Source organism: Schistocerca cancellata, chromosome 8 (assembly GCF_023864275.1).
Source record: "Schistocerca cancellata isolate TAMUIC-IGC-003103 chromosome 8, iqSchCanc2.1, whole genome shotgun sequence".
Taxonomy (NCBI): domain Eukaryota; kingdom Metazoa; phylum Arthropoda; class Insecta; order Orthoptera; family Acrididae; genus Schistocerca; species Schistocerca cancellata.
In genome coordinates this window covers 229,607,191-229,631,065 of record NC_064633.1, presented here as the reverse complement: position 1 = coordinate 229,631,065, position 23,875 = coordinate 229,607,191, and the positions used below count along the sequence as shown (strand labels likewise).

Here is a 23,875-nt window from a genome sequence, read left to right as displayed (position 1 = left end):
ATATACACTTGTGTTTTAATGATTGCCACCCCAACTCATTTATCATACCATTGACTCTCTCCCCCATATTTTGTGATAATGTAAAATGAAATGCCCTTCTTTGGACTTTGCACAGCAGTACTCTAGTGGAAGATGTTTAATATTTTTTGTGGGATCTGAAATTTAAAAACCTCTCTCACACTGGCCTGATTTAGCTTCACTGATCAGGATAGTAAAAAACATGTGTATATTAAGGGAATTTTCATTCACAAAGCAGGCTTATCACATTCACACAGTTCAATACTGTTCTATCCTGATTAAATTGAGCTTAACTTAAATTCCATAAGGCAGTGAAGTGATTTCGAAGTCTCGGTGCGACGAAAATTGTCAGTTGATCTCCTGAAAACATGTGTAATAATTATTAACTTTCAGTGATCACATGGGGAAGACCGTAGATCTGCTGGTAAGACCGTGTTAGCCCATTTATTGAAAGTAATAAACTGGATACCTTGAGCGTACAAAACGGCAGGTTCGTCCAGTGTAAATCAGACGTTCCCCACAGATCCTGTGCAACACAGCGTAGTAAGCAGACACTGTCAATAATAATCAGTTAAATAATACATGAACACACTTACTTTAGTTTAGTTCATGTATTAAATTCCTTCTCATACAGAATCTCATCAAGATGGTGACTAGCTCAACAGTACATACCTGTACATCTTTGTTCTTTCACGGCTAATCGGCAAGATCTGAATCATTCTTTTCATTAGAGAAAACATAGATAGCAGAGAAGCTATTCCATGGAGTAAATGCACGCTCCAAGGAATAATTGGGCTTGAAACTACTTTGCATTGATAATCATCATATATTAAAGTTTAGGAATCGGTAAGATAACAAGAGATATTTCGAGATATGTACTGAGTTATATAATTTGTAAAATTTCTGAAAATATCGTGGAGAGACCGCTGCAAGAGACATTATAGATGGACAAGTGCATTGTAGGCAGTCTTATGGTAGACCTGTTGCATCTTCTGAGTGTCCTGCCAATAAAATGCAGGCTTTGGTTTGCATTCCCCACAACCTTATCTGTCTGATCATTTCAATTTAAGTTGTTTGTAATTGTAATTCCGAGGTATTTAGTTCAATTGATGGGCTTTGTTTGTGTGATTTTTCGTGGAACTGAAATTTAAAAGATTTCTTTTCTTTCTCATGCAGAGGGCCTCATACTTTTCCTTATTCAGATACAGTTGCCATTTTTTGCACCATACAGATATTATGTTTGTCATTTTGCAATTGGTTTTGATCTTCTAACAAGTTTACCAAATGGTAAATGATGGCATCATCTGCAAACAATCTAAGAGGGCTACTCAGGTTATCTCCTCTAAAGCATTTATATAAGATTAGGAACAGCAAAGGGCCTATAACACTTCCATTTTAATCAATTATTTTCTGTTGATTACAGTAAATTGTGTCCTTGCCCAGGGGAAATCATGAATCAAGTCAAACACCTAAAGCAATACCATACACTGTAAACATGCAATTTGGTAAGAAGTCTCTTGTGAGGAACAGTGTCAAAGGCCTTCGGAAATCAAGACTGTGGAATCAGTTTTTTTCTTTTTAATCACAATTTGCCTTCCTCTCAGTGTATTTAACATAAGTATTATCACTTTTATTAATACACAAATAGTTCAATTTTATTTTTATTTCAGTATATTGATTAGAAAACATGACAAGCTTGTCCTTTCTGTTTCACTTATAAACAGTTTCATTTGCATCACATTTCCTTTTTTTCCATGAAAAAATCTCAGACAGATTCCATAATGTATCCAATGAAGTTCTATAATAAAAAAGTTTCTAGGTTGTTTAAAAGTAGGCAACTTTATAAAGAAATGCAACTGCAGGAATCTTTTTCTTTCCCAACATAAGAAATTCTTGCAAGAAAGGAAACTAAAATAAAAACATAATACAGCTTACATAAAACATACTGGCACTAGTTCCTTCTTTGTAAACTGAAACATATGAAGGTTTTAGTGAAATTAATGAAATGCAGTATGAAGTGTTTTTGTGGAATACATGCAACTCTGTTTTTTACTAGCATGCATCTGCCAAAGTGTCAAAGTGATTTTGAATAGAGTGCCGCACCTCATGCAAGTATCAGCACTCCCAAACATATCTAGGTCAACAGTTTATATTTCATAGGTAAGTGAAAGTGCAGCGGAAGAAAAGTAACCAGACTGACAACTCTTTATTAGACACATACACAGCTGTGCTGATAAAACCTTTCTGACAAATTGGCTTTTTATCATCCTTCCCCGCACCAAATGAGTATCCACTTGTATCATTTTCTTTACTGGTGTTAATGTTGGCTTTAATTCACACTGAATTTTATTACCATACCCAACCATAAGACCACAAATCGCACCACATTCAGACAAATTTTAAGTATATCTTGATGTTCTGTGCTCTGTAATATTGCAGAACCCAGTAAGAGCACAAACATGTTTACTGTAATGCTAAATCATGTTGTTATGTTATGTTTTGTTATGTTCTGGTGAAATTGAACAGAATATTGTTATATGAATATCTGTTGGACTGTGTACCTACAGCAAAATATGCAAAGGTGTCAGCTATCAAAAGACAGTGCTGAAAAGAGTACAGATGAAACATCACTTGCGCAAGTAGAATGGTTTACAGTGGAAATAAATAACAACAGAAAACATATTTTTATGGACCATCCAACTTAACACTGTGTATTTACTGAAACAGTCTCAACAGTTACAGAAAGTTTAGAAACACACCAATTCTGCAATCATTGTTGATCTCAATGAAGAATGAACAGGCATTGAGTAGTATATTACTGATAACAAAGATTATTATAGAGATGAACTAACCAATCTCATACAATTCCCCAGTTACTGGACTCATAGTGAACATCAAAGGATATTCATTGGATACCTGAGTATTGTCCTCTGTACAAATTTTTTATTCAATTCTGCAGTATGCTGTTTCAGGCATTGTAAAAAGTGCTTTCCCTCTCCATTAAGTACATGCAGCTGTAAAATAAAAATTGTTGTCTTTTGCCATTTAATATACTCATTTTTGATGATGCACAATGAACATTTTGTCTTGTAGTGGATTGTGTACTATTAAGAAATTTTTGGATAAATTATTAATGATTGCCAGACTGGAACTCAAACCTGAAGTCTTGCACTTTGTTCCAGTAGGACATGCAATTTTAGTCTTTCAGAAAGTTTTGTTTATGCACATTTAATACATTGTAAGTACAATCTTCATTGCTACATTTCAAAGAGTACTGTGTTCTATACATACAGCGAGTCTTGACCTCACTCAAGAGAAAAGTGAAAAGTTAATTTTTTCCTGTGTTTCCATAGGCAAAGTCACTCCTGCCAAAAGCAAAACCTGGTGAGTCATACCAGGCACGTATTGCTCCAAACCACCTCAATGTATTTCTGAATCTGGCAAACCTGATTGCACGAAATGAGACACGGCTAGAGGAAGCAGATTTGCTTTATCGACAAGCTATCAGCATGCGTGCCGATTACACACAGGCTTACATCAACAGAGGAGACATATTGCTGAAGCTTAATCGCACGAAAGAAGCACAAGAAGTGTATGAACGAGCATTGTTCTATGACAGCAACAACCCTGATATTTACTATAATGTAAGTAACTAATAAAAAGACATTGTGTCAGTGGTTCCAAGAATTTGTATAAATTAAAGTTTAGCTTTATTAATTGTTCATATTTCAGGCCTGTACTTAACTACAGGAGGTAAAATGTGTAGCACTGTAGACATATGCAGAAGTACACACTATCCTAGCTTTTTGAACTATTAGTTCCTTCCTTGGGCAGGAGAGAGGGGTAGGAAGGAGGAGGTTAAAAGAAGCGGCAGGTCACTCAGGCCCCAGAATGAGAGTGCTCTCTCCTCACTCTGGAGGAAATTAACAGTTCAAAAAGCTGGGATTGTGGATCTATTTTAATATGTGTGTACAGTATAAATATATCACCTCCAGAAGGTAATTTATGGCCAGCAATTTTTCTGTTAAGTTTTAGTTTTCCTGGCTGGATTTTCCTTTTGATATAATTGTATATACTGTCAGAAATGAATAATGTGGTAACATACCACAAATATTGAGATGAAAATTATTTTTCCAAAATTATAATTCCCCACAGTTGAATTGCTTTTTCCAACAATGTACAGTGGAACTTCAATTTTATCTTCTCAAATTTTATGTTTTTTCGTGGTTATGTGCCTTACATTCATAGTCCCTGTGAAAAACCCCTAGGATCTATGCTAAGATTCCCCAATTTTACATTTCTTCCTAGTAAAGTGTACTTCAATTCTACATTCCTACTTGGCGTCTCAGTTGACATCATCCCATTTTCTTCCTGTTGACCAGTCCGGAACCGCGCGACTGCTACGGTCGCAGGTTCGAATCCTGCCTCGGGCATGGATGTGTGTGATGTCCTCAGGTTAGTTAGGTTTAAGTAGTTCTAAGTTCTAGGGGACTGATGACCAGAGATGTTAAGTCCCATAGTGCTCAGAGCCATCTTCCTGTTGACATTTGATGTGACTAAACTAGTTATAAGTGGCATGAAAGGCAGATGGCTCACACCATGGGTGGTGGCAGAGTTAATGGAATATTTTAGGCCATTGTGGAGAGGGGAGACATGTTGTTGTTGTTGTTGTTGTTGTTGTTGTGGTCTTCAGTCCTGAGACAGGTTTGATGCAGCTCTCCATGCTACTCTATCCTGTGCAAGTTGCTTCATCTCCCAGTACCTACTGCAACCTACATCCTTCTGAATCTGCTTAGTGTATTCATCTCTTGGTCTCCCTCTATGATTTTTACCTTCCACGCTGCCCTCCAATACTAAATTGGTGATCCCTTGATGACTCAGAACATGTTCTACCAACCGATCCCTTCTTCTAGTCAAGTTTTGCCACAAACTCCTCTTCTACCCAATTCTATTCAATACCTCCTCATTAGTTATGTGATCTACCCATGTAATCTTCAGCATTCTTCTGTAACACCACATTTCGCAAGCTTCTATTCTCTTCTTGTCTAAACTATTTATCGTCTGTGTTTCACTTCCATACATAGCTACACTCCATACAAATACTTTCAGAAACGACTTCCTGACACACAAATCTATACTTGATGTTAACAAATTTCTCGTCTTCAGAAACGCTTTCCTTGCCATTACCAGTCTACATTTTATATCCTCTCTACTTCAACCATCGTGAGTTATTTTGCTCCCCAAATAGAAAAACTCATTTACTGCTTTAAGTATCTCATTTCCTAATTTAATTCCCTCGGCATCACCAGATTTAATTCGACTACATCCCATTATCCTCATTTTGCTTTTGTTGATGTTCATCTTATACCCTCCTTTCAAGACACTGTCCATTCCATTCAACTGCTCTTCCAGGTCCTTTGCTGTCTCTGACAGAATTACAATGTCATTGGCGAACCTTAAAGTTTTTATTTCTTCTCCATGGATTTTAATACCTACTCCAATTTTTTCTTTTGTTTCCTTCACTGCTTGCTCAATATACAGATTGAATAACATCGGGGAGAACCTACAACCCTGTCTCACTCCCTTCCCAACCACTGCTTCCCTTTCATGTCCCTTGACTCTTATTACTGCTATCTGGTTTCTGTACAAATTGTAAATAACCTTTCACTCCCTGTGTTTTACCCCTGCCACCTTCAGAATTTGAAAGATAGTATTCCAGTCAACATTGTTGAAAGCTTTCTCTAGGTCTACAAAAGCTAGAAATGTAGGTTTGCCTTTTCTTAATCTAGCTTCTAAGATAAGTCGTAGGGTCAGTATTGCCTCACATGTTCCAATATTTCTACAGAATCCAAACCGATCTTCCCCGCAGTCGGCTTCTACCAGTTTTTTCATTCGTCTGTAAAGAATTCGCATTAGTATTTTGCAGCTGTGACTTATTAAACTGATAGTTCAGTAATTTTTACATCTGTCAACACCTGCTTTCTTTGTGATTGAAATTATTATATACTTCTTGAAGTCTGAGGGTATTTCTCCTGTCTCATACACTTTGCTCACTTGTTTGTAGAGTTTTGTCAGGACTGGCTCTCCCAAGGCTGTCAGTAGTTCTAATGGAATGTTGTCTACTCCCGGGGCCTTGTTTTAACTTAGGTCTTTCAGTGCCCTGTCAGACTCTTCATGCAGTCTCATATCTCCCATTTCATCTTCATCTACATCCTCTTCCATTTCCATAATATTGTCCTCAAGTATATTGCCCTTGTATAGACCCTCTATACACTCCCATCTTTCTGCTTTCCCTTCTTTGCTTAGAACTTGGTTTCCATCTGAGGTCTTGATATTCATACAAGTGGTTCTCTTTTCTCCAAAGGTCTCTTTAATTTTCCTGTAGGCAGTATCTATCTTACTCCTAGTGAGATAAGACTCTACATCCTTACATTTGTCCTCTAGCCATCCGTGCTTAGGCTTTTGGAACTTCCTGTCGATCTCATTTTTGAAATGTTTGTATTCCTTTTTGCCTGCTTCATTTATTGCATTTTTATACTTTCTCCTTTCACCAGTTAAATTCAATATTTCTTCTGTTACCGAAGGATTTCTACTAGCCCGCGTCTTTTTACCTACTTGATCGTCTGCTGCCTTCACTACTTCATCCCTGAAAGCTACCCATTCTTCTTCTACTGTATTTCTTTCCCCCATTCCTGTCAATTGTTCCCTTATGCTCTCCCTGAAACTCTGTAAAACCTCTGGTTTAGTCGGTTTATCCAGGTCCCATCTCCTTAAATTCCCACTTTTTTGCAGTTTCTTCAGTTTTAATCTACAGTTCATTACCAATAGATTGTGGTCAAAGTCCACATCTGCCCCTGGAAATGTCTTACAATTTAAAACCTGGTTCCTAAATCTCTGTCTTACCATTATTTAATCTATCTGATACCTTCTAGTATCTCCAGGCTTCATCCATTTATACAACCTTCTTTCATGATTCTTGAACCAAGTATTAGCTATGATAAAGTTATGCTCTCTGCAAAATTCTACCAGGCGGCTTCCTCTTTCATTTCTTACCCCCAATCCATATTCACCTACTACATTTCCTTCTCTTCCTTTTCCTACTATCGAATTCCAGTCCCCCGTGACTGGTAAATTTTTGTCTCCTTTCACTATCTGAATAATTTCTTTTATCTCATCATACATTTCTTCAATTTCTTCATCATCTGCAGAGCTAGTTGGCATATAAACTTGTACTATTGTAGCAGGTGTGGGCTTCGTGTCTATTTTGGCCACAATAAGGCGTTCACTATGCTGTTTGTAGTAGCTTACCCACACTCCTATTTTTTTATTTATTATTAAACCTACTCCTGAATTACCCCTATTTGATTTTGTATTTATAACCCTGTATTCACTTGACCGAAAGTCTTGTTCCTCCTGCCACCAAACTTCCCTAATTCCCACTAAATCTAACTTTAACCTATCCATTTCTCTTTTTAAATTTTCTAACCTACCTACCCGATTAAGGGATTAAGGGATCTGACATTTCACGCTCCGGTCTGTAGAACGCCAGTTTTCTTTCTCCTGATAACGACGTCCTCTTGATTAGTCCCCGCCCTGAGATCCAAATGGGTGACTATTTTACCTCAGGAATATTTTACCCAAGAGGACGCCATCATCATTTAACCATACAGTAAAGCTGCAGGCCCTCAGGAAAAATTACGGCTGTAGTTTCCCCTTGCTTTCAGCTGTTCGCAGTACCAGCACAGCAAGGCCGTTTTTGTTAGTGTTACAAGGCCAGGTCAGTCAATCATCCAGACTGTTGCCCCTGCAGCTACTGAAAAGGCTGCTGCCCCTCTTCAGGAACCACACGTTTGGCTAGCCTCTCAACAGATACCCCTCCATTGTGGTTGCACCTATGGTACAGCCATCTGTATCGCTGAGGCACCCAAGCCTCCCCATCAACGGCAAGGTCCATGGTTCATGGGGGGACATAAGAGAGGAAATGCTGATGCCAACACAACTTGCAGTGTTTAGCTTCACCACACTATTATGTTACAACAGACTGTTTTAAACAAGCGACTTTCTGAAAAAAATCGACTATTGTAAGTGTGTGCATCTTTTGTGTCTGCATGTAAATCAGCAACCAACAATAACAGGAGTGTGTGTATCATAACAATAACCTATAGATTTTGCCGAGTGTGGAATTCTAAATTTGCACATTGAGCTTGCACAGAAAGAAGGGACTTGGTGGTGTCTACTAAAATCAAAAGTTAAACTATTTTCGCTGAGCTCTCTCATGTTATAAGAATGGTTTTTATGCTTTTGTTTCTTCTTAATCTTTCTTGTATTGTTTGTTTTGTTTTTATGACACATTGAAAAGTCACATAAGGTCCTGATATTTTTTCCTAGTAGTGTCTCTTAAAAGTTAGACAAAATATCTAAAAGCATAAAGCCATTTATGTTTTACAGAGAAAAAGCCTACACTATGTGTAAAGAATGCAAATAGATAAAAGTGTTTTAAAGGAAATTATTTCAATAGTGGAAAAGTCAGAATTATTTGTTGAGAAAAATTATTTTTGATGTTTTTGGCACTTTGCAAGGAAAGAACATACAAAGGATAAAGCAAAAAGGCACTATTTACTCCATTATGTTTGCAAGTATATATATTCTTGAACAAATAAAGGTATATGTTCGGGAATGTTTTAATGACACTTTTCGCATTCTTTAAATATCTCAGGAGTGTAAAGAATTTACCAAGCAGCTTTTGAAAAGAGTGTCCACTATGAATGCCCCTTTGCTCACTAATAAACTTTATTATTCTTGGTTGTTCATACATTATGCACTATAAGTATTGTGATTTTTTCGTAAAAAGGATAGTTCTTCATAAACTCACTTCCAATGTTCAGATACCAAACTGCACAGCAAACAGCTCTCAAATCATGCACAATTTTTGTGCTGACATGCAAACAAACTTGATCACTTGAAACAGATGAGACTCAGTACATGAATAAAATGCCAGGGGCACTTCTGTAGTCTTGAGTAGTCATTTGAGACAAGAAAATTGATCATGTAACAGGGGTTTACTGTTAGGTTGGAGCAGCAATGGAAATACAAGATAGTGTTCCAAACCAAGCCAATATGTGACAAAGGGGCCCGGCTGCCACCTTTTCTTGTGCCACTTACAACTCAGTCTCATCTTTCTGCATATATTTATGATGTACTGTACAGCAACAGTATCAATTGTCAACCTTTTAAATTAAAAAACTGAGTCTCAAAGAATATGCTAGGTCAGAATCAAGAAAACGTCGGTCATTTCTGACTAGTAAGTTCTTACTGACTGACAACATTTTATGTCACCCAAAAGCCAACACAGGCACCACACCACACTAACACATGCCATATGAGCTTGCCTGCTGGGTGTGTGGAAAAGGGGATGGCCCTTCAACAACAGAAGTGCAGCTAGGGATGAAAGAATTTTGTAAAGTGCTGAAAATATACTTTTCATGCAGATCATGTGCTCTGGCAGAGATATCACATGGAAATAGAATAAGGGTTGGAATAGAATAAGGGTTTTGCGATACCACATTTTAAAGACTTTCATGTTCAGATCTGACACAATACAGTTGCAGCAACTACATACACTACTCACATATATACTTTCCACCACACACTGTAGATCTTAAAGATTGGCAGCTGTGATAGAAGGTATGAAGTGAAACTGTAGTGCTTTAGCTTTCTTGTAAATTTGCATTTTACACAGTGTACGAAAATTCACTGAGCCAACTTCTAATAAGCTTGCAACATCAGTTGGGGAAGTAAACTCATTTTTTCACTTCACTGTTTCTCTCGTCAAACCTAAAATAACACACTGACGGCTGTGAGCCTCTGAAGGTGGCTCATAAAAAAAGTGTTAAACAATAACAGCAGTGGTGACAAAATTTGTCATTAAACAGATGACTGCATTTATGTTTATGATTTAACCACTTAACTGCTGTGATATTTTCAGTTTGATTAACCATGTTTTTTTCTTTTTTTTGTGAGTGCAGAGGAAATATTTCTCAAAAATGTGTGTTTTGACATATAATTTGTGGTCATATCATGTCATAAAATAGCTCAATTACCTTGTATCTAGATACCAGTTTCAATTTTTTGATGAGTTTTTATTTACTGTTACACAACTGAAATTTTTTAAGGGTTGATAAAATTTGTTACCACAAATTATTGTATTTTAAACAGCTGCACAACAGCAACGGTTCCATGTAATAAGACTAAAAACAGCCGACCAGTTGCAATGGATAAAGAAATCTTTACCTAGGTTTCAACAGATTTAAATCTGTCTTCTTCAGAAGGCGGCAATTTTACATTAATATGGATTGATGTATCATCGTCGTTTTTACAAATATCTGCATAGATCCATTTGTCCAAATTAAAATATAGCCCTGAAAATAGGGTTTGTCATGTAAATAAAAATTAGTACATGGATGTTGCAGAGCTCACAAGCGACGAGCGGGTGATTTTGCATCACTACATGACAAACCCTATTTTCAGGGCTATATTTTAATTTGGACAAATGGATCTATGCAGATATTTGTAAAAACGACGATGATACATCAATCCATATTAATGTAAAATTGCCGCCTTCTGAAGAAGACAGATTTAAATCTGTTGAAACCTAGGTAAAGATTTCTTTATCCATTGCAACTGGTCGGCTGTTTTTAGTCTTACAAATTATTGTATAAATATTGTATTGTGCACTTAATTTCCTTCACTTATACAGATTTTATACAATATATTGGAGAGGATTACGATTTTTAATCATATATGCCAATTGCATGCATTTTTGCTTGTATTTTGGGAGTTTTAATATTTTCCTTAATTCTGTGTTTTCCTCAGTTGTGCATTTTTTTAAAGTCTGGATTGCTTGAAAATGTAAAATGGGTGTTTCACTGTAGTGATTACAGCAGTTTCTTTGTAGATTCCAGGAATTTTTAAAATGGATTAGTGACAGTACTTTTAGTTCTCTTTCACAACATATGTGTCTCTGAGAGTGACAGGGTTTGGAAAATAATTACATCTTCCATAAAAGAAAAGGGATTCCTTATGTTGTGAATGGTGAGTGATTCAAATGATTGAGGACCAGTGCTATTAATGATGATCTTTATAAGATAATAACATTCTGATTTTGCATCACTACAGAAATAAACTTGGCTTTCGAAACTGATACCTGTTCAGAGAGAGGTTTTTCCATGGCGGAAAAAAGTATAAAACCTGATGCATATGAACACACACAGACCAATATTTTCAGTTTATCAGCTATGTTGGAGTATTTCTCATATCTTCAAGTTAGGGTTGTTAGTCAGTTCCTTGAACAGACAGGTAAAAAGTTAGTGATAATAAACTTGCATAATGAGAGTATGTAAATCTGAAACTCAATACTGTATGTTAAAATTTAGTCTTGATGTCAAACCTAGAAGACAATGTCGAAATGATGCACGAGCATTCATTATTTATGAGATAGCAGCATAATATTGTTTTCCATACCAGTTTCACTCCACTAAGTTTGTAAAGTGATATGGATTATTTTGAATATTGGTGTAGAGTGGTTCAGTGTTACTAGTAAAATATCAGTAAAAAGTAGTAAGAGATTGAACTTTCATTCTTTTCTTTCCCACCCTATTTATTGCTAAGACAGTAAGGCACTTCGTGCAAAATGTCAGAATTGAAGTCCATATCCAACATGGTTTTAATCCAGTTCAAATTACCATTAGCTCTTTAATTCAGTGGTGGTGGTGATGGACAGTGAGCTGTACCTGTAGAAACTTACTAAGGTGTGGAGAAACAGATATTGATTTTCATCTGGTAACACCTGTAGATATTTGACCAAGAGGTGCCAACAGATTGTAATGAAGACTGTGGAAATGTAATAGACTGTGGAAGTGTAATCACAGCAGTAGCTCCATAACAAAGTAAATCAGAGGGCATCTTATGCAGTATTAAGTTAGCACATGATGACATTATTTTCCTTTTGTTCAAATTTAAACATATCTTGTGTTTAAAAATTTTTCAAGAATTAAGGTTATTTTATAAGAAATAATTTCTTTACTTGCAGCTTGGTGTTGTGTTCTTGGAACAAGGAAAAGCATCTCAGGCACTTGCATACCTAGATAAAGCACTTGAATTTGACCCAGAACATGAGCAGGCACTACTAAATTCTGCTATTTTGCTGCAAGAGTTGGGACGTGCTGAGCTCCGCAAAGTGGCTCGAGAAAGACTTCTTAAACTTCTCCGCAAGGTATAAATATTGTACTATAATCTGATTTTTTTAGTGATGTTTACAAAGGTTCTGTGGAGTGTAGTAATTTTAATTTGTTCCTTTTACCTTAAGTTTGTACAGTAGAATAGCTTTCTGATATGGTCTACACTATATACAATTTATGTTTTGCAGAATTGTAAACTGCTAACATTAAAATCATTACTCAGTCACTAAGGTCGGCTCTGTATCATTCACTCACACCATTACATGCTGATGTAAAAAGATCTAAATACATCTACACAGATATAACAATGGAAAAAGTCCTTGAAAGAATATAAACACTGAATGGAGTAAAGGTAACTACTCCCTGTGTAGATTAGGCATTGAGGTACTGATAGGCACATAAAAAAGACTGAAAATGTTATGCACATGTGCTTGTTGCAAGTGAGTTCATGCACGGGCACACACACACACACACACACACACACACACACACACACACACACAGTGCCATCCTATGCCAACTTTTTATTCGCATTTTGAGGAAACCTCCCTAGCCACCAAAAATATCCATACTGTATGGTTCAGGTTCATTGATGACATCTTCATAATCTAGATCCAGGGCCAACACACTCTATCATTCCTCCATTGCCTCAACACCTTCTCCCATTTATTTCACTCCGTCCTCCCCAGACCAAAATGCCACCTTCCCAAAAATTGGCTTCACCTCTCTGATGGCTTCATTCATACCTCTGTCCTTACGAAGCCTACTAACCATCAACAGTAACTGCTTTTTGATAGCTGTCGCCCCTTCCATACAAAAAATCATTCCTATATACCTGTGAAATGACAACACATGGACAGCAAATCTGCAGTGATAAGATTTTCACTGTCCAGTATGCTGAAAGTCTAACCAGTGCATTCGCCGACAGGCAGTACCCCCAAAACTACTCCACAGACGTATTTCCTGCACCACTACCTCACACAACCTTAATTCTTCTGCCACCCTCAAAAATCCAGCTGCAAAGAAGCATCCCTTCATCACCTAATATGATCCTGGACTTGAACAACTGAACCTTATTCTTTTCCAGGGCTTATACTGTTTCTTAGCAAGCTCAGTAAAGAAGAATGTGGTATCCACAATTCTTCTTACAGCTCCCAAAGTGGTATTTCCCTGTCCACCCAATACACCCAAAATGCTGTCAGTCCTTGGGCCATATCACTCATATCCCTGTGGAAGGCCCCAGTGCTTGACTAATCAAATGCTTTCACCCAGCACATACTACTGGAGTTGCACCACAGCCTTATTCTATATAATTAGAGGCAGGGTAATGTATGGAATATCATATACCAGGTCTGCTGCAATGTGGGAATGACCACCAGCCAGCTACCTACATGAATAAATGCCCCCTACTGAACTGTGGCCAAGAACATAGAGGACCATTCAGCAGCGGAATACACTACCGAGCAGAAAATACTCAGTTTCAGTGTCTGCTTCACAATCTATATCATCTGGATCCTTTTCCCAAGCCCCAGATTCTTCTACATAGAAGGGAGTTGCTATTACAACACAGCCTTCATTACCGTAATCCTCATAGCATCAGTCTCCACTAACCTCCTGCCTCACATCTGCATCCATCTCCGCGCGCGCGCGTGTGTGTGTGTGTGTGTGTGTGTGTGTGTGTGTGTGTGTGTAAATTCTTCAAGGAAGAGATTTATAACATTGAAGAAAGCTTCTTATCTTCATTAGTCTAAAGTCCAAACCTCATTCCTTCATCAATTTGTGAAGTTTTGCCGTCTATTACTACTACTACTACAAAATATTCCCAATTTTAACTTTTGAGACTCCTTTGCTTCTTTGATTGTATGACATTTGCATGATTTTTGTACTGGATAACCTGTTAATTCAATTCACTATTTGTGATTTCCCCATATCTATCATTGTGAGTTTCTTTGAAAAGGCGATTTCCCTCTCAGTCCTTGCCTTGTACAAGTTTGTGTACCTTTTGTAATGATGTCATGACTGATTCGGATATAAAACATAATCTTTCTTTCCGTCCAACAGTCAAGTCAATCCTTCTTTACTCTTAACTATAAAAGCAGAGTCAACTGACTGCTACTCCTTTTACAGATGGTTTTTTCATGAATTATTCCTTCATTTTCTTTAGTGGTCTTCCCAAATTCCATATGCTCTCACTCAAGGCAATTAATTTCAACAAAACCACTTACAAAATCTAAAATGTCCCTGTGTATAATTTACCAAGACTCCATGAGTCTGTATAAGTCATATGTAATTGAAACTTCTAGTATTCTGGTATATCAGATTGAATTGTGCTACTGAAAATTCAACACAGTACCAGGAAACTTTATGAATGCCTCTGGAATTCTTTTCTACAGGGAGGATGGGATGGGCACAAAATTCACAGTGAAAAATTGTTGGAATGGTTTCCACTACATTCTAATACCTGTGCTGTTGATTACTGTTAAGAATTATTTATCAGGTATTTTGCAACCCCAGAGCTATCGAATTACATCCTTACTTCCACCTTTTTAAGACTAAATTGAGTAACATTCCTCATTACAATAATCTTCATATTTCTTTCAAGAAAACTATTTAGAGCCATAGCTATGAAATGAACTATGTGCCTCATATTAACAGGCAACATAGGTCTAGGAGTATGTTGAGGTTGAAAAGATGGTCAGCAGTTGTAGAACAAAACACAATCTTCTACTGAATGAATTTAATTTCATAAGAGTGGCCGAGAACTTTCTGTCACACAACAAATCTTTGTAAGAAATATTCTGATCACCACAAGGAGCTTTTGAACCCTGACAAGTCTTTCATGTGACTTCTTTGTATTGATAGTCACTAAAACAGTTAGTGATTAATAGAAAAAGAAGTGTAGTATAAATTTAAATTCAGTTAGCTTAGGTCTCGTAAGATTAGAGTCTAATTGTAACTATTCTATCTAAATGAATTTTATTAGTATGTTACATGTGTACACAACTAAGAATTCTAAATTAATTGCTGTTCAATATTACGTAGTAGATCTGACTAATTTGACACATCACTCACATATTTCACATTATTAATTGTAGCTGTTTATTGACAAAGTAATTATTTTTCAGAAGTACCGTGAAACTTCATGCACACTGTTACATACATTCTCATTGTCAATAATAGTTGCAAATACACAAGAGTAATCATCCTGCTCAAAACTTTCTTGTCAAAATCAGCAACTTTAGCATATGGCAAATATCATTGCAATTTTAGTATAATTAGCCACTAACTTCTTTTAATAAAACATTCTCCGATTTCAAGCCGCGTCAAGTGGTTTACTGCCCACAAGCTTTCAGCAGAGATCTCCTCTGCCGTTGTCAACTGGATTACTGTTGTGTGATTGTCATTGCCGTGCTTATATAGCCACGCTGTTGCTCATGACTTCACTGGTGCTCGGTCCCGCACCATATATGGTAATGTTTTGGCCACGTGACTGCCGGGCCCACTTCAACTCCCTCAACACCAGATTCCACACTATACTCAGTTGCAGTCAACTGTCTCTATTGAAGGTGTTGTCAGAAATTCTAATCTCTATGGCCTTGTTTATCATGCTATCTCAGAAGCCATTAGTCCATTTAATAATAGACATCTCACTGAATGCAACTCAGTGTCCATTTTCCAGAGCATGTTCTGCTACAGCTAACTTTTCAGGATAGCGCATATGGTAACACCTTTCATGTTCTATGCGGTGCTGCTCAATAGTGCAAACAGTATGGCCAACATAGAACTGCCCACATCCACACGGTATCTTGTAAATTCCTGGTGTTCTGAGGCCTACATCGTCTTTCACAGATTTCATTAGTTGCCGGATCTTTGCCGGAGGCCTGAAGATTGTGTCTATTTTATGCCTCTTCAGGAGCCGACTTATCTTCCCTGTTGTCAAACCACAGAACGGTAAGAATGCAACCTGCTTGGTGTCTTCTTCAGAGATCTTCTTCCTTTGAGGCTTGGATGACACTGCTTGTGAGATATGTTTGTCATTGTAGCCGTTTTCCTTAAAAACTTTGTGTTAATGGCTCAATTCTCTCAGCAAGTTTTCAGCATCTGAGATGGTTTCAGCTCAATGCACTAAGGACCTCAGAACTGACTGTTTCTGTGCTGGGTGATGGAAGCTGGTGGTGTGCAGATACCGATCTGTGTGGATGGACTTGCGATAAACGTTATGACCTAGAGACCCATTGGGTTTATGGCGGACAAGCACATCCAAGAATAGCAGGGAACCCTCCTTCTCTACTTCCATTGCGAAGTTGTGCGGTTGTGGATGCTGTTGAGGTGCTCCAGGAACTCTTCTAACTTTTCTTGTCCATGTGGCCAAATGGCGAAGGTATCATTGATGTAGCGATAAAAACAGCTTGGCTTTGCAGGTGATGTCTTCTAAATGCCCCATAAAGAGGTTGGCTACTACTGGAGCTAATGGACTTCCTATTGCCACGCCATCTGTGGTTAAAATATTCTCCATCATGTAAGAAATATGATGATGTCAGAGTGTGCTTAAATAAATCCATGATGGCGTCATCAAAGAGCTGGAACAGCAAGTCAATACAGGCTGTGATGGGGTCACATGTGAATAAAGAAACCACATCAAAACTAACCATAATATCCCCTTCAGCAAGTTGCAGACCTTTAAGCCGATTGATGAAGTCCGTCGTATTCTTTATATGGTGTCCACAGTGTTCAATGTGCATAGAGAGGAGGCTGGCCAGATGTTTAGCAAGTTTATAGGTCGGCGATCTGATGGTACTCACTATTGGCCTTAACAGTGTATCCTTCTTATGCACCTTTGGCAAACCGTAGAACATGGGTGGTCTTGGTGCCTTGGGGATGAGTTTCTTAATAGTATTCTCTTCCAGCAATGACCGTTTGAGATGCTCTGAAGTCTTCCTCACTATTCTGGATGTTGGGTCCTGAGGTAATTTTTGGTATGTCTTCCTCCAACATCCATCTGATTTTTGCGTCATAGTCGGCTCATTCCATTAATACCGGCAGCATTGTCCTTGTCAGTTGGTAGGGCGATGGCGAGAGGATCATTCCGGAGAGCACGGAGGCCACTGCATTCATCTCTAGTCATGTTTGAAGCTGGTGGTTTGGATTTTAAAAGAATACGGCTCATTTCTCGAGGAATTTCCACAACCACATCACTTGGAAACTTGCGAACCGCTTGTTCAACATCACTCAATATGTCAGCGACGGGGATGCTTCGTGGTGAAGGAACAAAGCTAAGTCCTTTCTTAAGTGCCAGGAATTTACAAGATACCACGTGGATGTGGGCAGTTCTATGTCGGCCAGACTGTTTGCACTATTGAACAGCGCCACATAGAACATGAAAGGTGTTACCGTCTGCGCCATCCCGAAAAGTCAGCTGTAGCAGAACATGCTCTGGAAAATGGACACTGAATTGCGTTTGATGAGACATCTATTATTAAACAAACTAATGGCTTCTGGGATAGCATGATAAATGAAGCCATAGACATTAGAATCTATGACAACACTTTCTATAGAGTTGGTGCATTGCAGCTGAGTACAGCGTGGAATCCGGTGTTGAGGGAGTTGAAGCAGGCCCAGCAGCTGCGCTGCCAAAACATTACCATATATGGTGTGAGACCAAGCACCAGTGATGTCACGAGTGACGGCACAGCTAAATAAGCACAGCAGTGTCAACCACACGACAGTCATCCACTTGACAATGGCAGAGGAGATCTCTGCCGAAAGCTCATGGGCAGTAAACCACTTAATGCAGCTTGAAACCTGAGAATGTTTTATTAATGGATATCACCACAAAAGCATGCATTCATACACAAACTTCTTTTATGCTTGTATTTGTTAACCTAGTTTTCTCTTCACTGATGTTAAGCACAATTGGCACCTAGTTTCCTGTGGACCAAGTCCCATTCTTTAGTTCATCTTGCCATTATTTTAATTGCAGGATGCAAATAACGAAAGAGTGCACTTCAATCTGGGCATGTTGGCAATGGATGACCGGGATATTGCTGGAGCAGAGCACTGGTTCAGACAAGCAGTCCAGTTAAAAGATGACTTCCGAAGTGCCCTCTTTAATCTCGCACTTCTCCTTGCTGATGATCATCGTCCACTGGAAGCAGCACCTTTTCTAAATCAACTTGTAAAATTTCATCCAGATCATATCAAAGGACTCATCCTGTTGGGAGACATTTATATTAACAACATAAAAGATCTGGATGCTGCAGAAGCTGTAAGTTCATGGACAGAGTCCATTTTTCATTAAATGTAATCTGAATTGCATAAAGTGTAATCATGCGATGTTTAAGCTACTGGACTGTCATTCTGGAGGAGCAAAGTTCACATACTTATCCACTCATACTAATTTAGGTTTTCTGTGATGTCACTAAATCAATTATGGTGAATGCTAAAATGATCCCATTTTAAAAAAGAACTGGCAATTTCCATTCTTGTCTGCCTCTGAATCTGTTCCTAAGTAGATCTTTACCTATCAACACTAGGTATTTTCTAATTGGTCACATTATCTGTGCATTACACGCACTTCATTCTTCCATAAAACATACAACCATCATTGTTTCTCTAAAGCAGGATGCATATCAAATTACAACAAACTGATTTTAGTGCCATAAAAATAGATTTTAAGTGTGTTAAAAACTATAAATTATTTGCATGCTTATAACATGAAATTAATGTAATTCTGTGGCTTTTTAAAAACTATATATTTTGATGACTAGATGCTACATATACAACTCCTCCTAAGTTTCATACAAAACAAATTTGTTGAATCATATGGAGAGTTTTGCACTATACATTGTAGTACTTCTGGTTAGTTTAACAGCGAGTTGTATGAAGGGCAGTCATAAAGTTTTAATTTTCACTTTGAAAAGATTAAAGCTGCATATTTACTTCTTTACTTTTTTTCAATGCAAGTAATCAATTTTTGAAAATATAATAAATTAACAATGTAGGAAAAGACAGGTTACTACTTACCATAAAGGAGACATGCCAAGTTGCAGACAGACACAATTAAATGACACTAACATAAAGGTTTCGGCCACAGCCTTCATCAGTAAAAGAGAGACACAGTTCATTCAAACACACAGGCAAGCACACCTCACACACACATGGCTGCCAACTCCACTATCTTGGCCCAGAATGCAACTACATATGAGATACATGCAGCAATCTGGATGGGGCAAGGATAAGGAAGGGATAGTAGTGTATGGGTGAGGAGAGAGACAAACGCTGTCTGGTGGAGTGTGCAGGGACTAGACTGCCAACAGATGCAGCATCAGTAAGCTGTGGGATAGGGAGGGGGAAGGGGGGGGGGAAGCAGAAAAGGAGAGGAGCAGGGAAAGATGGACAGATACATTGGCAGAGGGCTGCAAATAAACAGGGTGGGAGATGAGAATGGGGAGGAGACGATAGGACAGAGGGAGTGGAAACTGTTGATTGGATGGTGTGGGGACAGTATGCTACTGTAGGTTGAGGCCAGGATAATAACAGATAATTACAGAAGCAAAGAATGTGCTGAAAGGATAACTCCCATCTGCGCAATTTAGAAAAGCTGGTGGTGGAGGGAAGGATCCAGACGGCTCACTTAGTGATGCAGCCATTGAAATCAAGTGCTCTACATTCAGCTGCATGTTGTGCCACATAGTGGTGTACTTTGCTGTTGGCCACAGTTTGGCAGTGACCGTTCATCATGGCGGACAGTTGGTTGGTAGTCATACCAATATAAAAAGCTGTGCAATGATTGCAGTAGAACTGGTAAACGACAGGGTTGCTTTCACAGGTGGCCCAGCCCCTGATGGTTTAGGCTAAACCTGGACTGGAATAATGTAATTAGATAGATAAAATATCTACTAATTAAGCTGTGGCAGGGGAAAACACACACAAAGGTATTGAAAGTTGCATGCTTTTGGAGCCAGTGGCCCCATCTTCTGACAGAAGGTTTAAAGCAAAAGAAAGAGGGGTGAAAGATAAGGACTGGTGAGGTTTAGGAAATTGGGAGGGTTCAGGAAATTCACCTGGAACTCCAGGTTAGCAGACATTTACTGGGCGGGATGAGAAGGAAAGACTGGTTGTTGGGGACTAAATTTTTCAAATGTTGGCATTGAAGTCCCTAAAAATCAATCTTTTCTTCTCATCCCGTACAGTAAGTCTCAAGTGAACTAGGTTCTGGGTGACTTTTCTGAACTATCCCCATTTCCTAAAGCTCGCCAGTCCTTTTCCTTCACCCCACCTCCTTCCCATTTAACCCTTTTGCCAGAAGAAGAAGCCACTGGCTCCAAAAGCTTGCTAATTTCAGTACCTTTTTATGTCTTTTCTGCTGGTACTGCTGCGTAGTAAGTAGTTTTTTTTATCTAGCTAATTACACTATACTTAATTTTTTGTTTGTTTTTAAGTATATGTCTGCAGTCCTGATACACACTGAAATCCCCACACCACACTATTGTAACATGCTGGTAGAGGAGCAAAACAAAATGGCACAGCCAGTTGATAAATTATAATACTATCCAGTAATTAGCTTTCAGCATTTGACGGGGCAATGCTAAAACATGCCATGCTGAGTTAGTGGAAGTGTACGGCCAGAATGCACCATCATATGACACCATGTTATATGGTGCAGAAGTGTCCAGAGTGATCATCTCAGAAGTCTCAATGACAAAAACAAGGTGGAAGACCACCTCCTTGTGTGAGGAAGTGCAAGAAAAGTGAAATCCTGGTGCTTGAAGTCCAGTATGTCACAATTCAGTCAATAGTGGAAGAAGTGAAAATTAGTCCTGGATAAGTTATCAATGTCTGGTATGACTGCTCACACCGATTCAAAAAAGCCAATGAACCGAGGCAACAGTGGACACGTTGCACCTGTGTCAGGCCAATACAGATCACTCCTTCACCCAGATAATTACCATGGAAGAATTCTGAGTGTCTCACTATGACCCCAAGACAAAGGAGTTGAGCAAACAGTGTAAACAAGTGGATTCATGAGTGCCAAAATAGTGAAAATTCAGTCATCATCATCATTAGGCAAGGCACTGCTGAATATTTTTTCAGGACTTTCATGGTGTGTTGCTAACAGAGTATGCAAGATATCACACTAGCATATTAATCTCCTGATGAGCTTATGGGAGACTGCCAAGATGAAGTATTGCCTAAAGTTTTTCATGTGGGTATTTTCACTCCTCGGCTACATCCCTACTCATGCTCCATAGAGACAGTTACACATACTGTTTCTTTTATTTTGTGGCTATAACTTGAACTTATAATTGGCCTTCTTTTAACATTATTGTTATTATTATTATTATTATTATTATTATTGTTATTATTACTACTTCTTTTTACCAATGTGTAACTCCTCTGTATGTTAAATGGATTTCTGATTATAACTGTTGGGTAAAAGTGTATATTATAATTCTTCTCTATTTCAGCAATTCCCTTTCCCTTATGCTTGAGATGTTGATGCCTGTTGTAATCATGTCTTTGGTTTTGAACTTTTGCCTGTTACTACTTGTGTTTTGAGATTGAAAGCAGTACCATAATAACAGTTCAAAAAGCTAGACAACTTATCAAACTCTTTATTGGTGTCATCTATCTGAGAAACTTGTTTCCACTATTATAGGGAAGTGATTGTTTTTATGTTATAAGTATTGAACTTTTGTGATGTAGAGGATGTCAAATCAAACATCTTTCAGCCATCTAGTTTCCAAACTTATTTTATTTGGCTACCAGTTTCGGTGATTTACTACCCCATCTTCAGTCCCCTGACCGATGTATAAGAAGATTCCACCTCAGTTCTAGTCAAAACAGAGGCCAGCATTCGAATACTGGTATCTGTAGATTTCTGCTTGCTATAGCAATCACTTCAACCACACCTGACTCTAACTTGAGCTTATCATTGTCCTTCTTTTATTGTTATTATATATATATATATATATATATATATATATATATATATATATATATATATAACAGAAGGAAACATTCCACGAAGGAAAAATATACCTAAAAACAAAGACGATGTGACTTACCAAATGAAAGTGCTGGCAGGTCGACAGACACACAAACGAACACAAACATACACACAAAATTCAAGCTTTCGCAACAAACTGTTGCCTCATCAGGAAAGAGGGAAGGAGAGGGAAAGACGAAAGGATGTGGGTTTTAAGGGAGAGTGTAAGGAGTCATTCCAGTCCCGGGAGCGGAAAGACTTACCTTAAGGGGAAAAAAGGACGGGTATACATTCGCACATACACACATATCCATCCACACATATACAGACACAAGCAGACATATTTAAAGACAAAGAGTTTGGGCAGAGATGTCAGACGAGGCAGAAGTGCAGAGGCAAAGATGTTGATGAATGACAGGTGAGGTATGAGTGGAGGAAATTTGAAATTAGCGGAGATTGAGGCCTGGTGGATAACGGGAAGAGAGAATATATTGAAGAGCAAGTTCCCATCTCCGGAGTTCGGATAGGTTGGTGTTAGTAGGAAGTATCCAGATAACCCGGACGGTGTAACACTGCGCCAAGATGTGTTGGTCGTGCACCAAGGCATGTTTAGCCACAGGGTGATCCTCATTACCAACAAACACTGTCTGCCTGTGTCCATTCATGCGAATGGACAGTTTGTTGCTGGTCATTCCCACATAGAATGCATCACAGTGTAGGCAGGTCAGTTGGTAGATCACGTGGGTGCTTTCACACGTGGCTCTGCCTTTGATTGTGTACACCTTCCGGGTTACAGGACTGGAGTAGGTGGTGGTGGGAGGGTGCATGGGACAGGTTTTACACCGGGGGCGGTTACAAGGGTAGGAGCCAGAGGGTAGGGAAGGTGGTTTGGGGATTTCATAGGGATGAACTAAGAGGTTACGAAGGTTAGGTGGACGGCGGAAAGACACTCTTGGTGGAGTGGGGAGGATTTCATGAAGGATGGATCTCATTTCAGGGCAGGATTTGAGGAAGTCGTATCCCTGCTGGAGAGCCACATTCAGAATCTGATCCAGTCCCGGAAAGTATCCTGTCACAAGTGGGGCACTTTTGTGGTTCTTCTGTGAGAGGTTCTGGGTTTGAGAGGATGAGGAAGTGGCTCTGGTTATTTGCTTCTGTACCAGGTCGGGAGGGTAGTTGCGGGATGCGAAAGCTGTTGTCAGGTTGTTGGTGTAATGCTTCAGGGATTCCGGACTGGAGCAGATTCGTTTGCCACGAAGACCTAGGCTGTAGGGAAGGGACCGTTTGATGTGGAATGGGTGGCAGCTGTCGTAATGGAGGTACTGTTGCTTGTTGGTGGGTTTGATGTGGACGGACGTGTGAAGCTGGCCATTGGACAGGTGAAGGTCAACATCAAGGAAAGTGGCATGGGATTTGGAGTAGGACCAGGTGAATCTGATGGAACCAAAGGAGTTGAGGTTGGAGAGGAAATTCTGGAGTTCTTCTTCACTGTGAGTCCAGATCATGAAGATGTCATCAATAAATCTGTACCAAACTTTGGGTTGGCAGGCCTGGGTAACCAAGAAGGCTTCCTCTAAGCGACCCATGAATAGGTTGGCGTACGAGGGGGCCATCCTGGTACCCATGGCTGTTC

The 23,875-nt window shown here is 38.8% G+C and overlaps 1 protein-coding gene across 1 annotated transcript in view; it reads left to right on the top strand.

The window, feature by feature from the left end:
• LOC126094525 (protein O-mannosyl-transferase Tmtc3) overlaps positions 1 to 23,875 on the top strand; it is a 115,613-nt gene that overhangs the window by 68,752 nt on the left and 22,986 nt on the right. Inside the window, exons 13-15 of the mRNA XM_049908941.1 lie at positions 3,372 to 3,662; positions 12,107 to 12,289; positions 18,235 to 18,519. Coding sequence (XP_049764898.1) covers positions 3,372 to 3,662; positions 12,107 to 12,289; positions 18,235 to 18,519 — 759 coding nt within the window. The remainder of the gene's footprint in view (positions 1 to 3,371; positions 3,663 to 12,106; positions 12,290 to 18,234; positions 18,520 to 23,875) is intronic.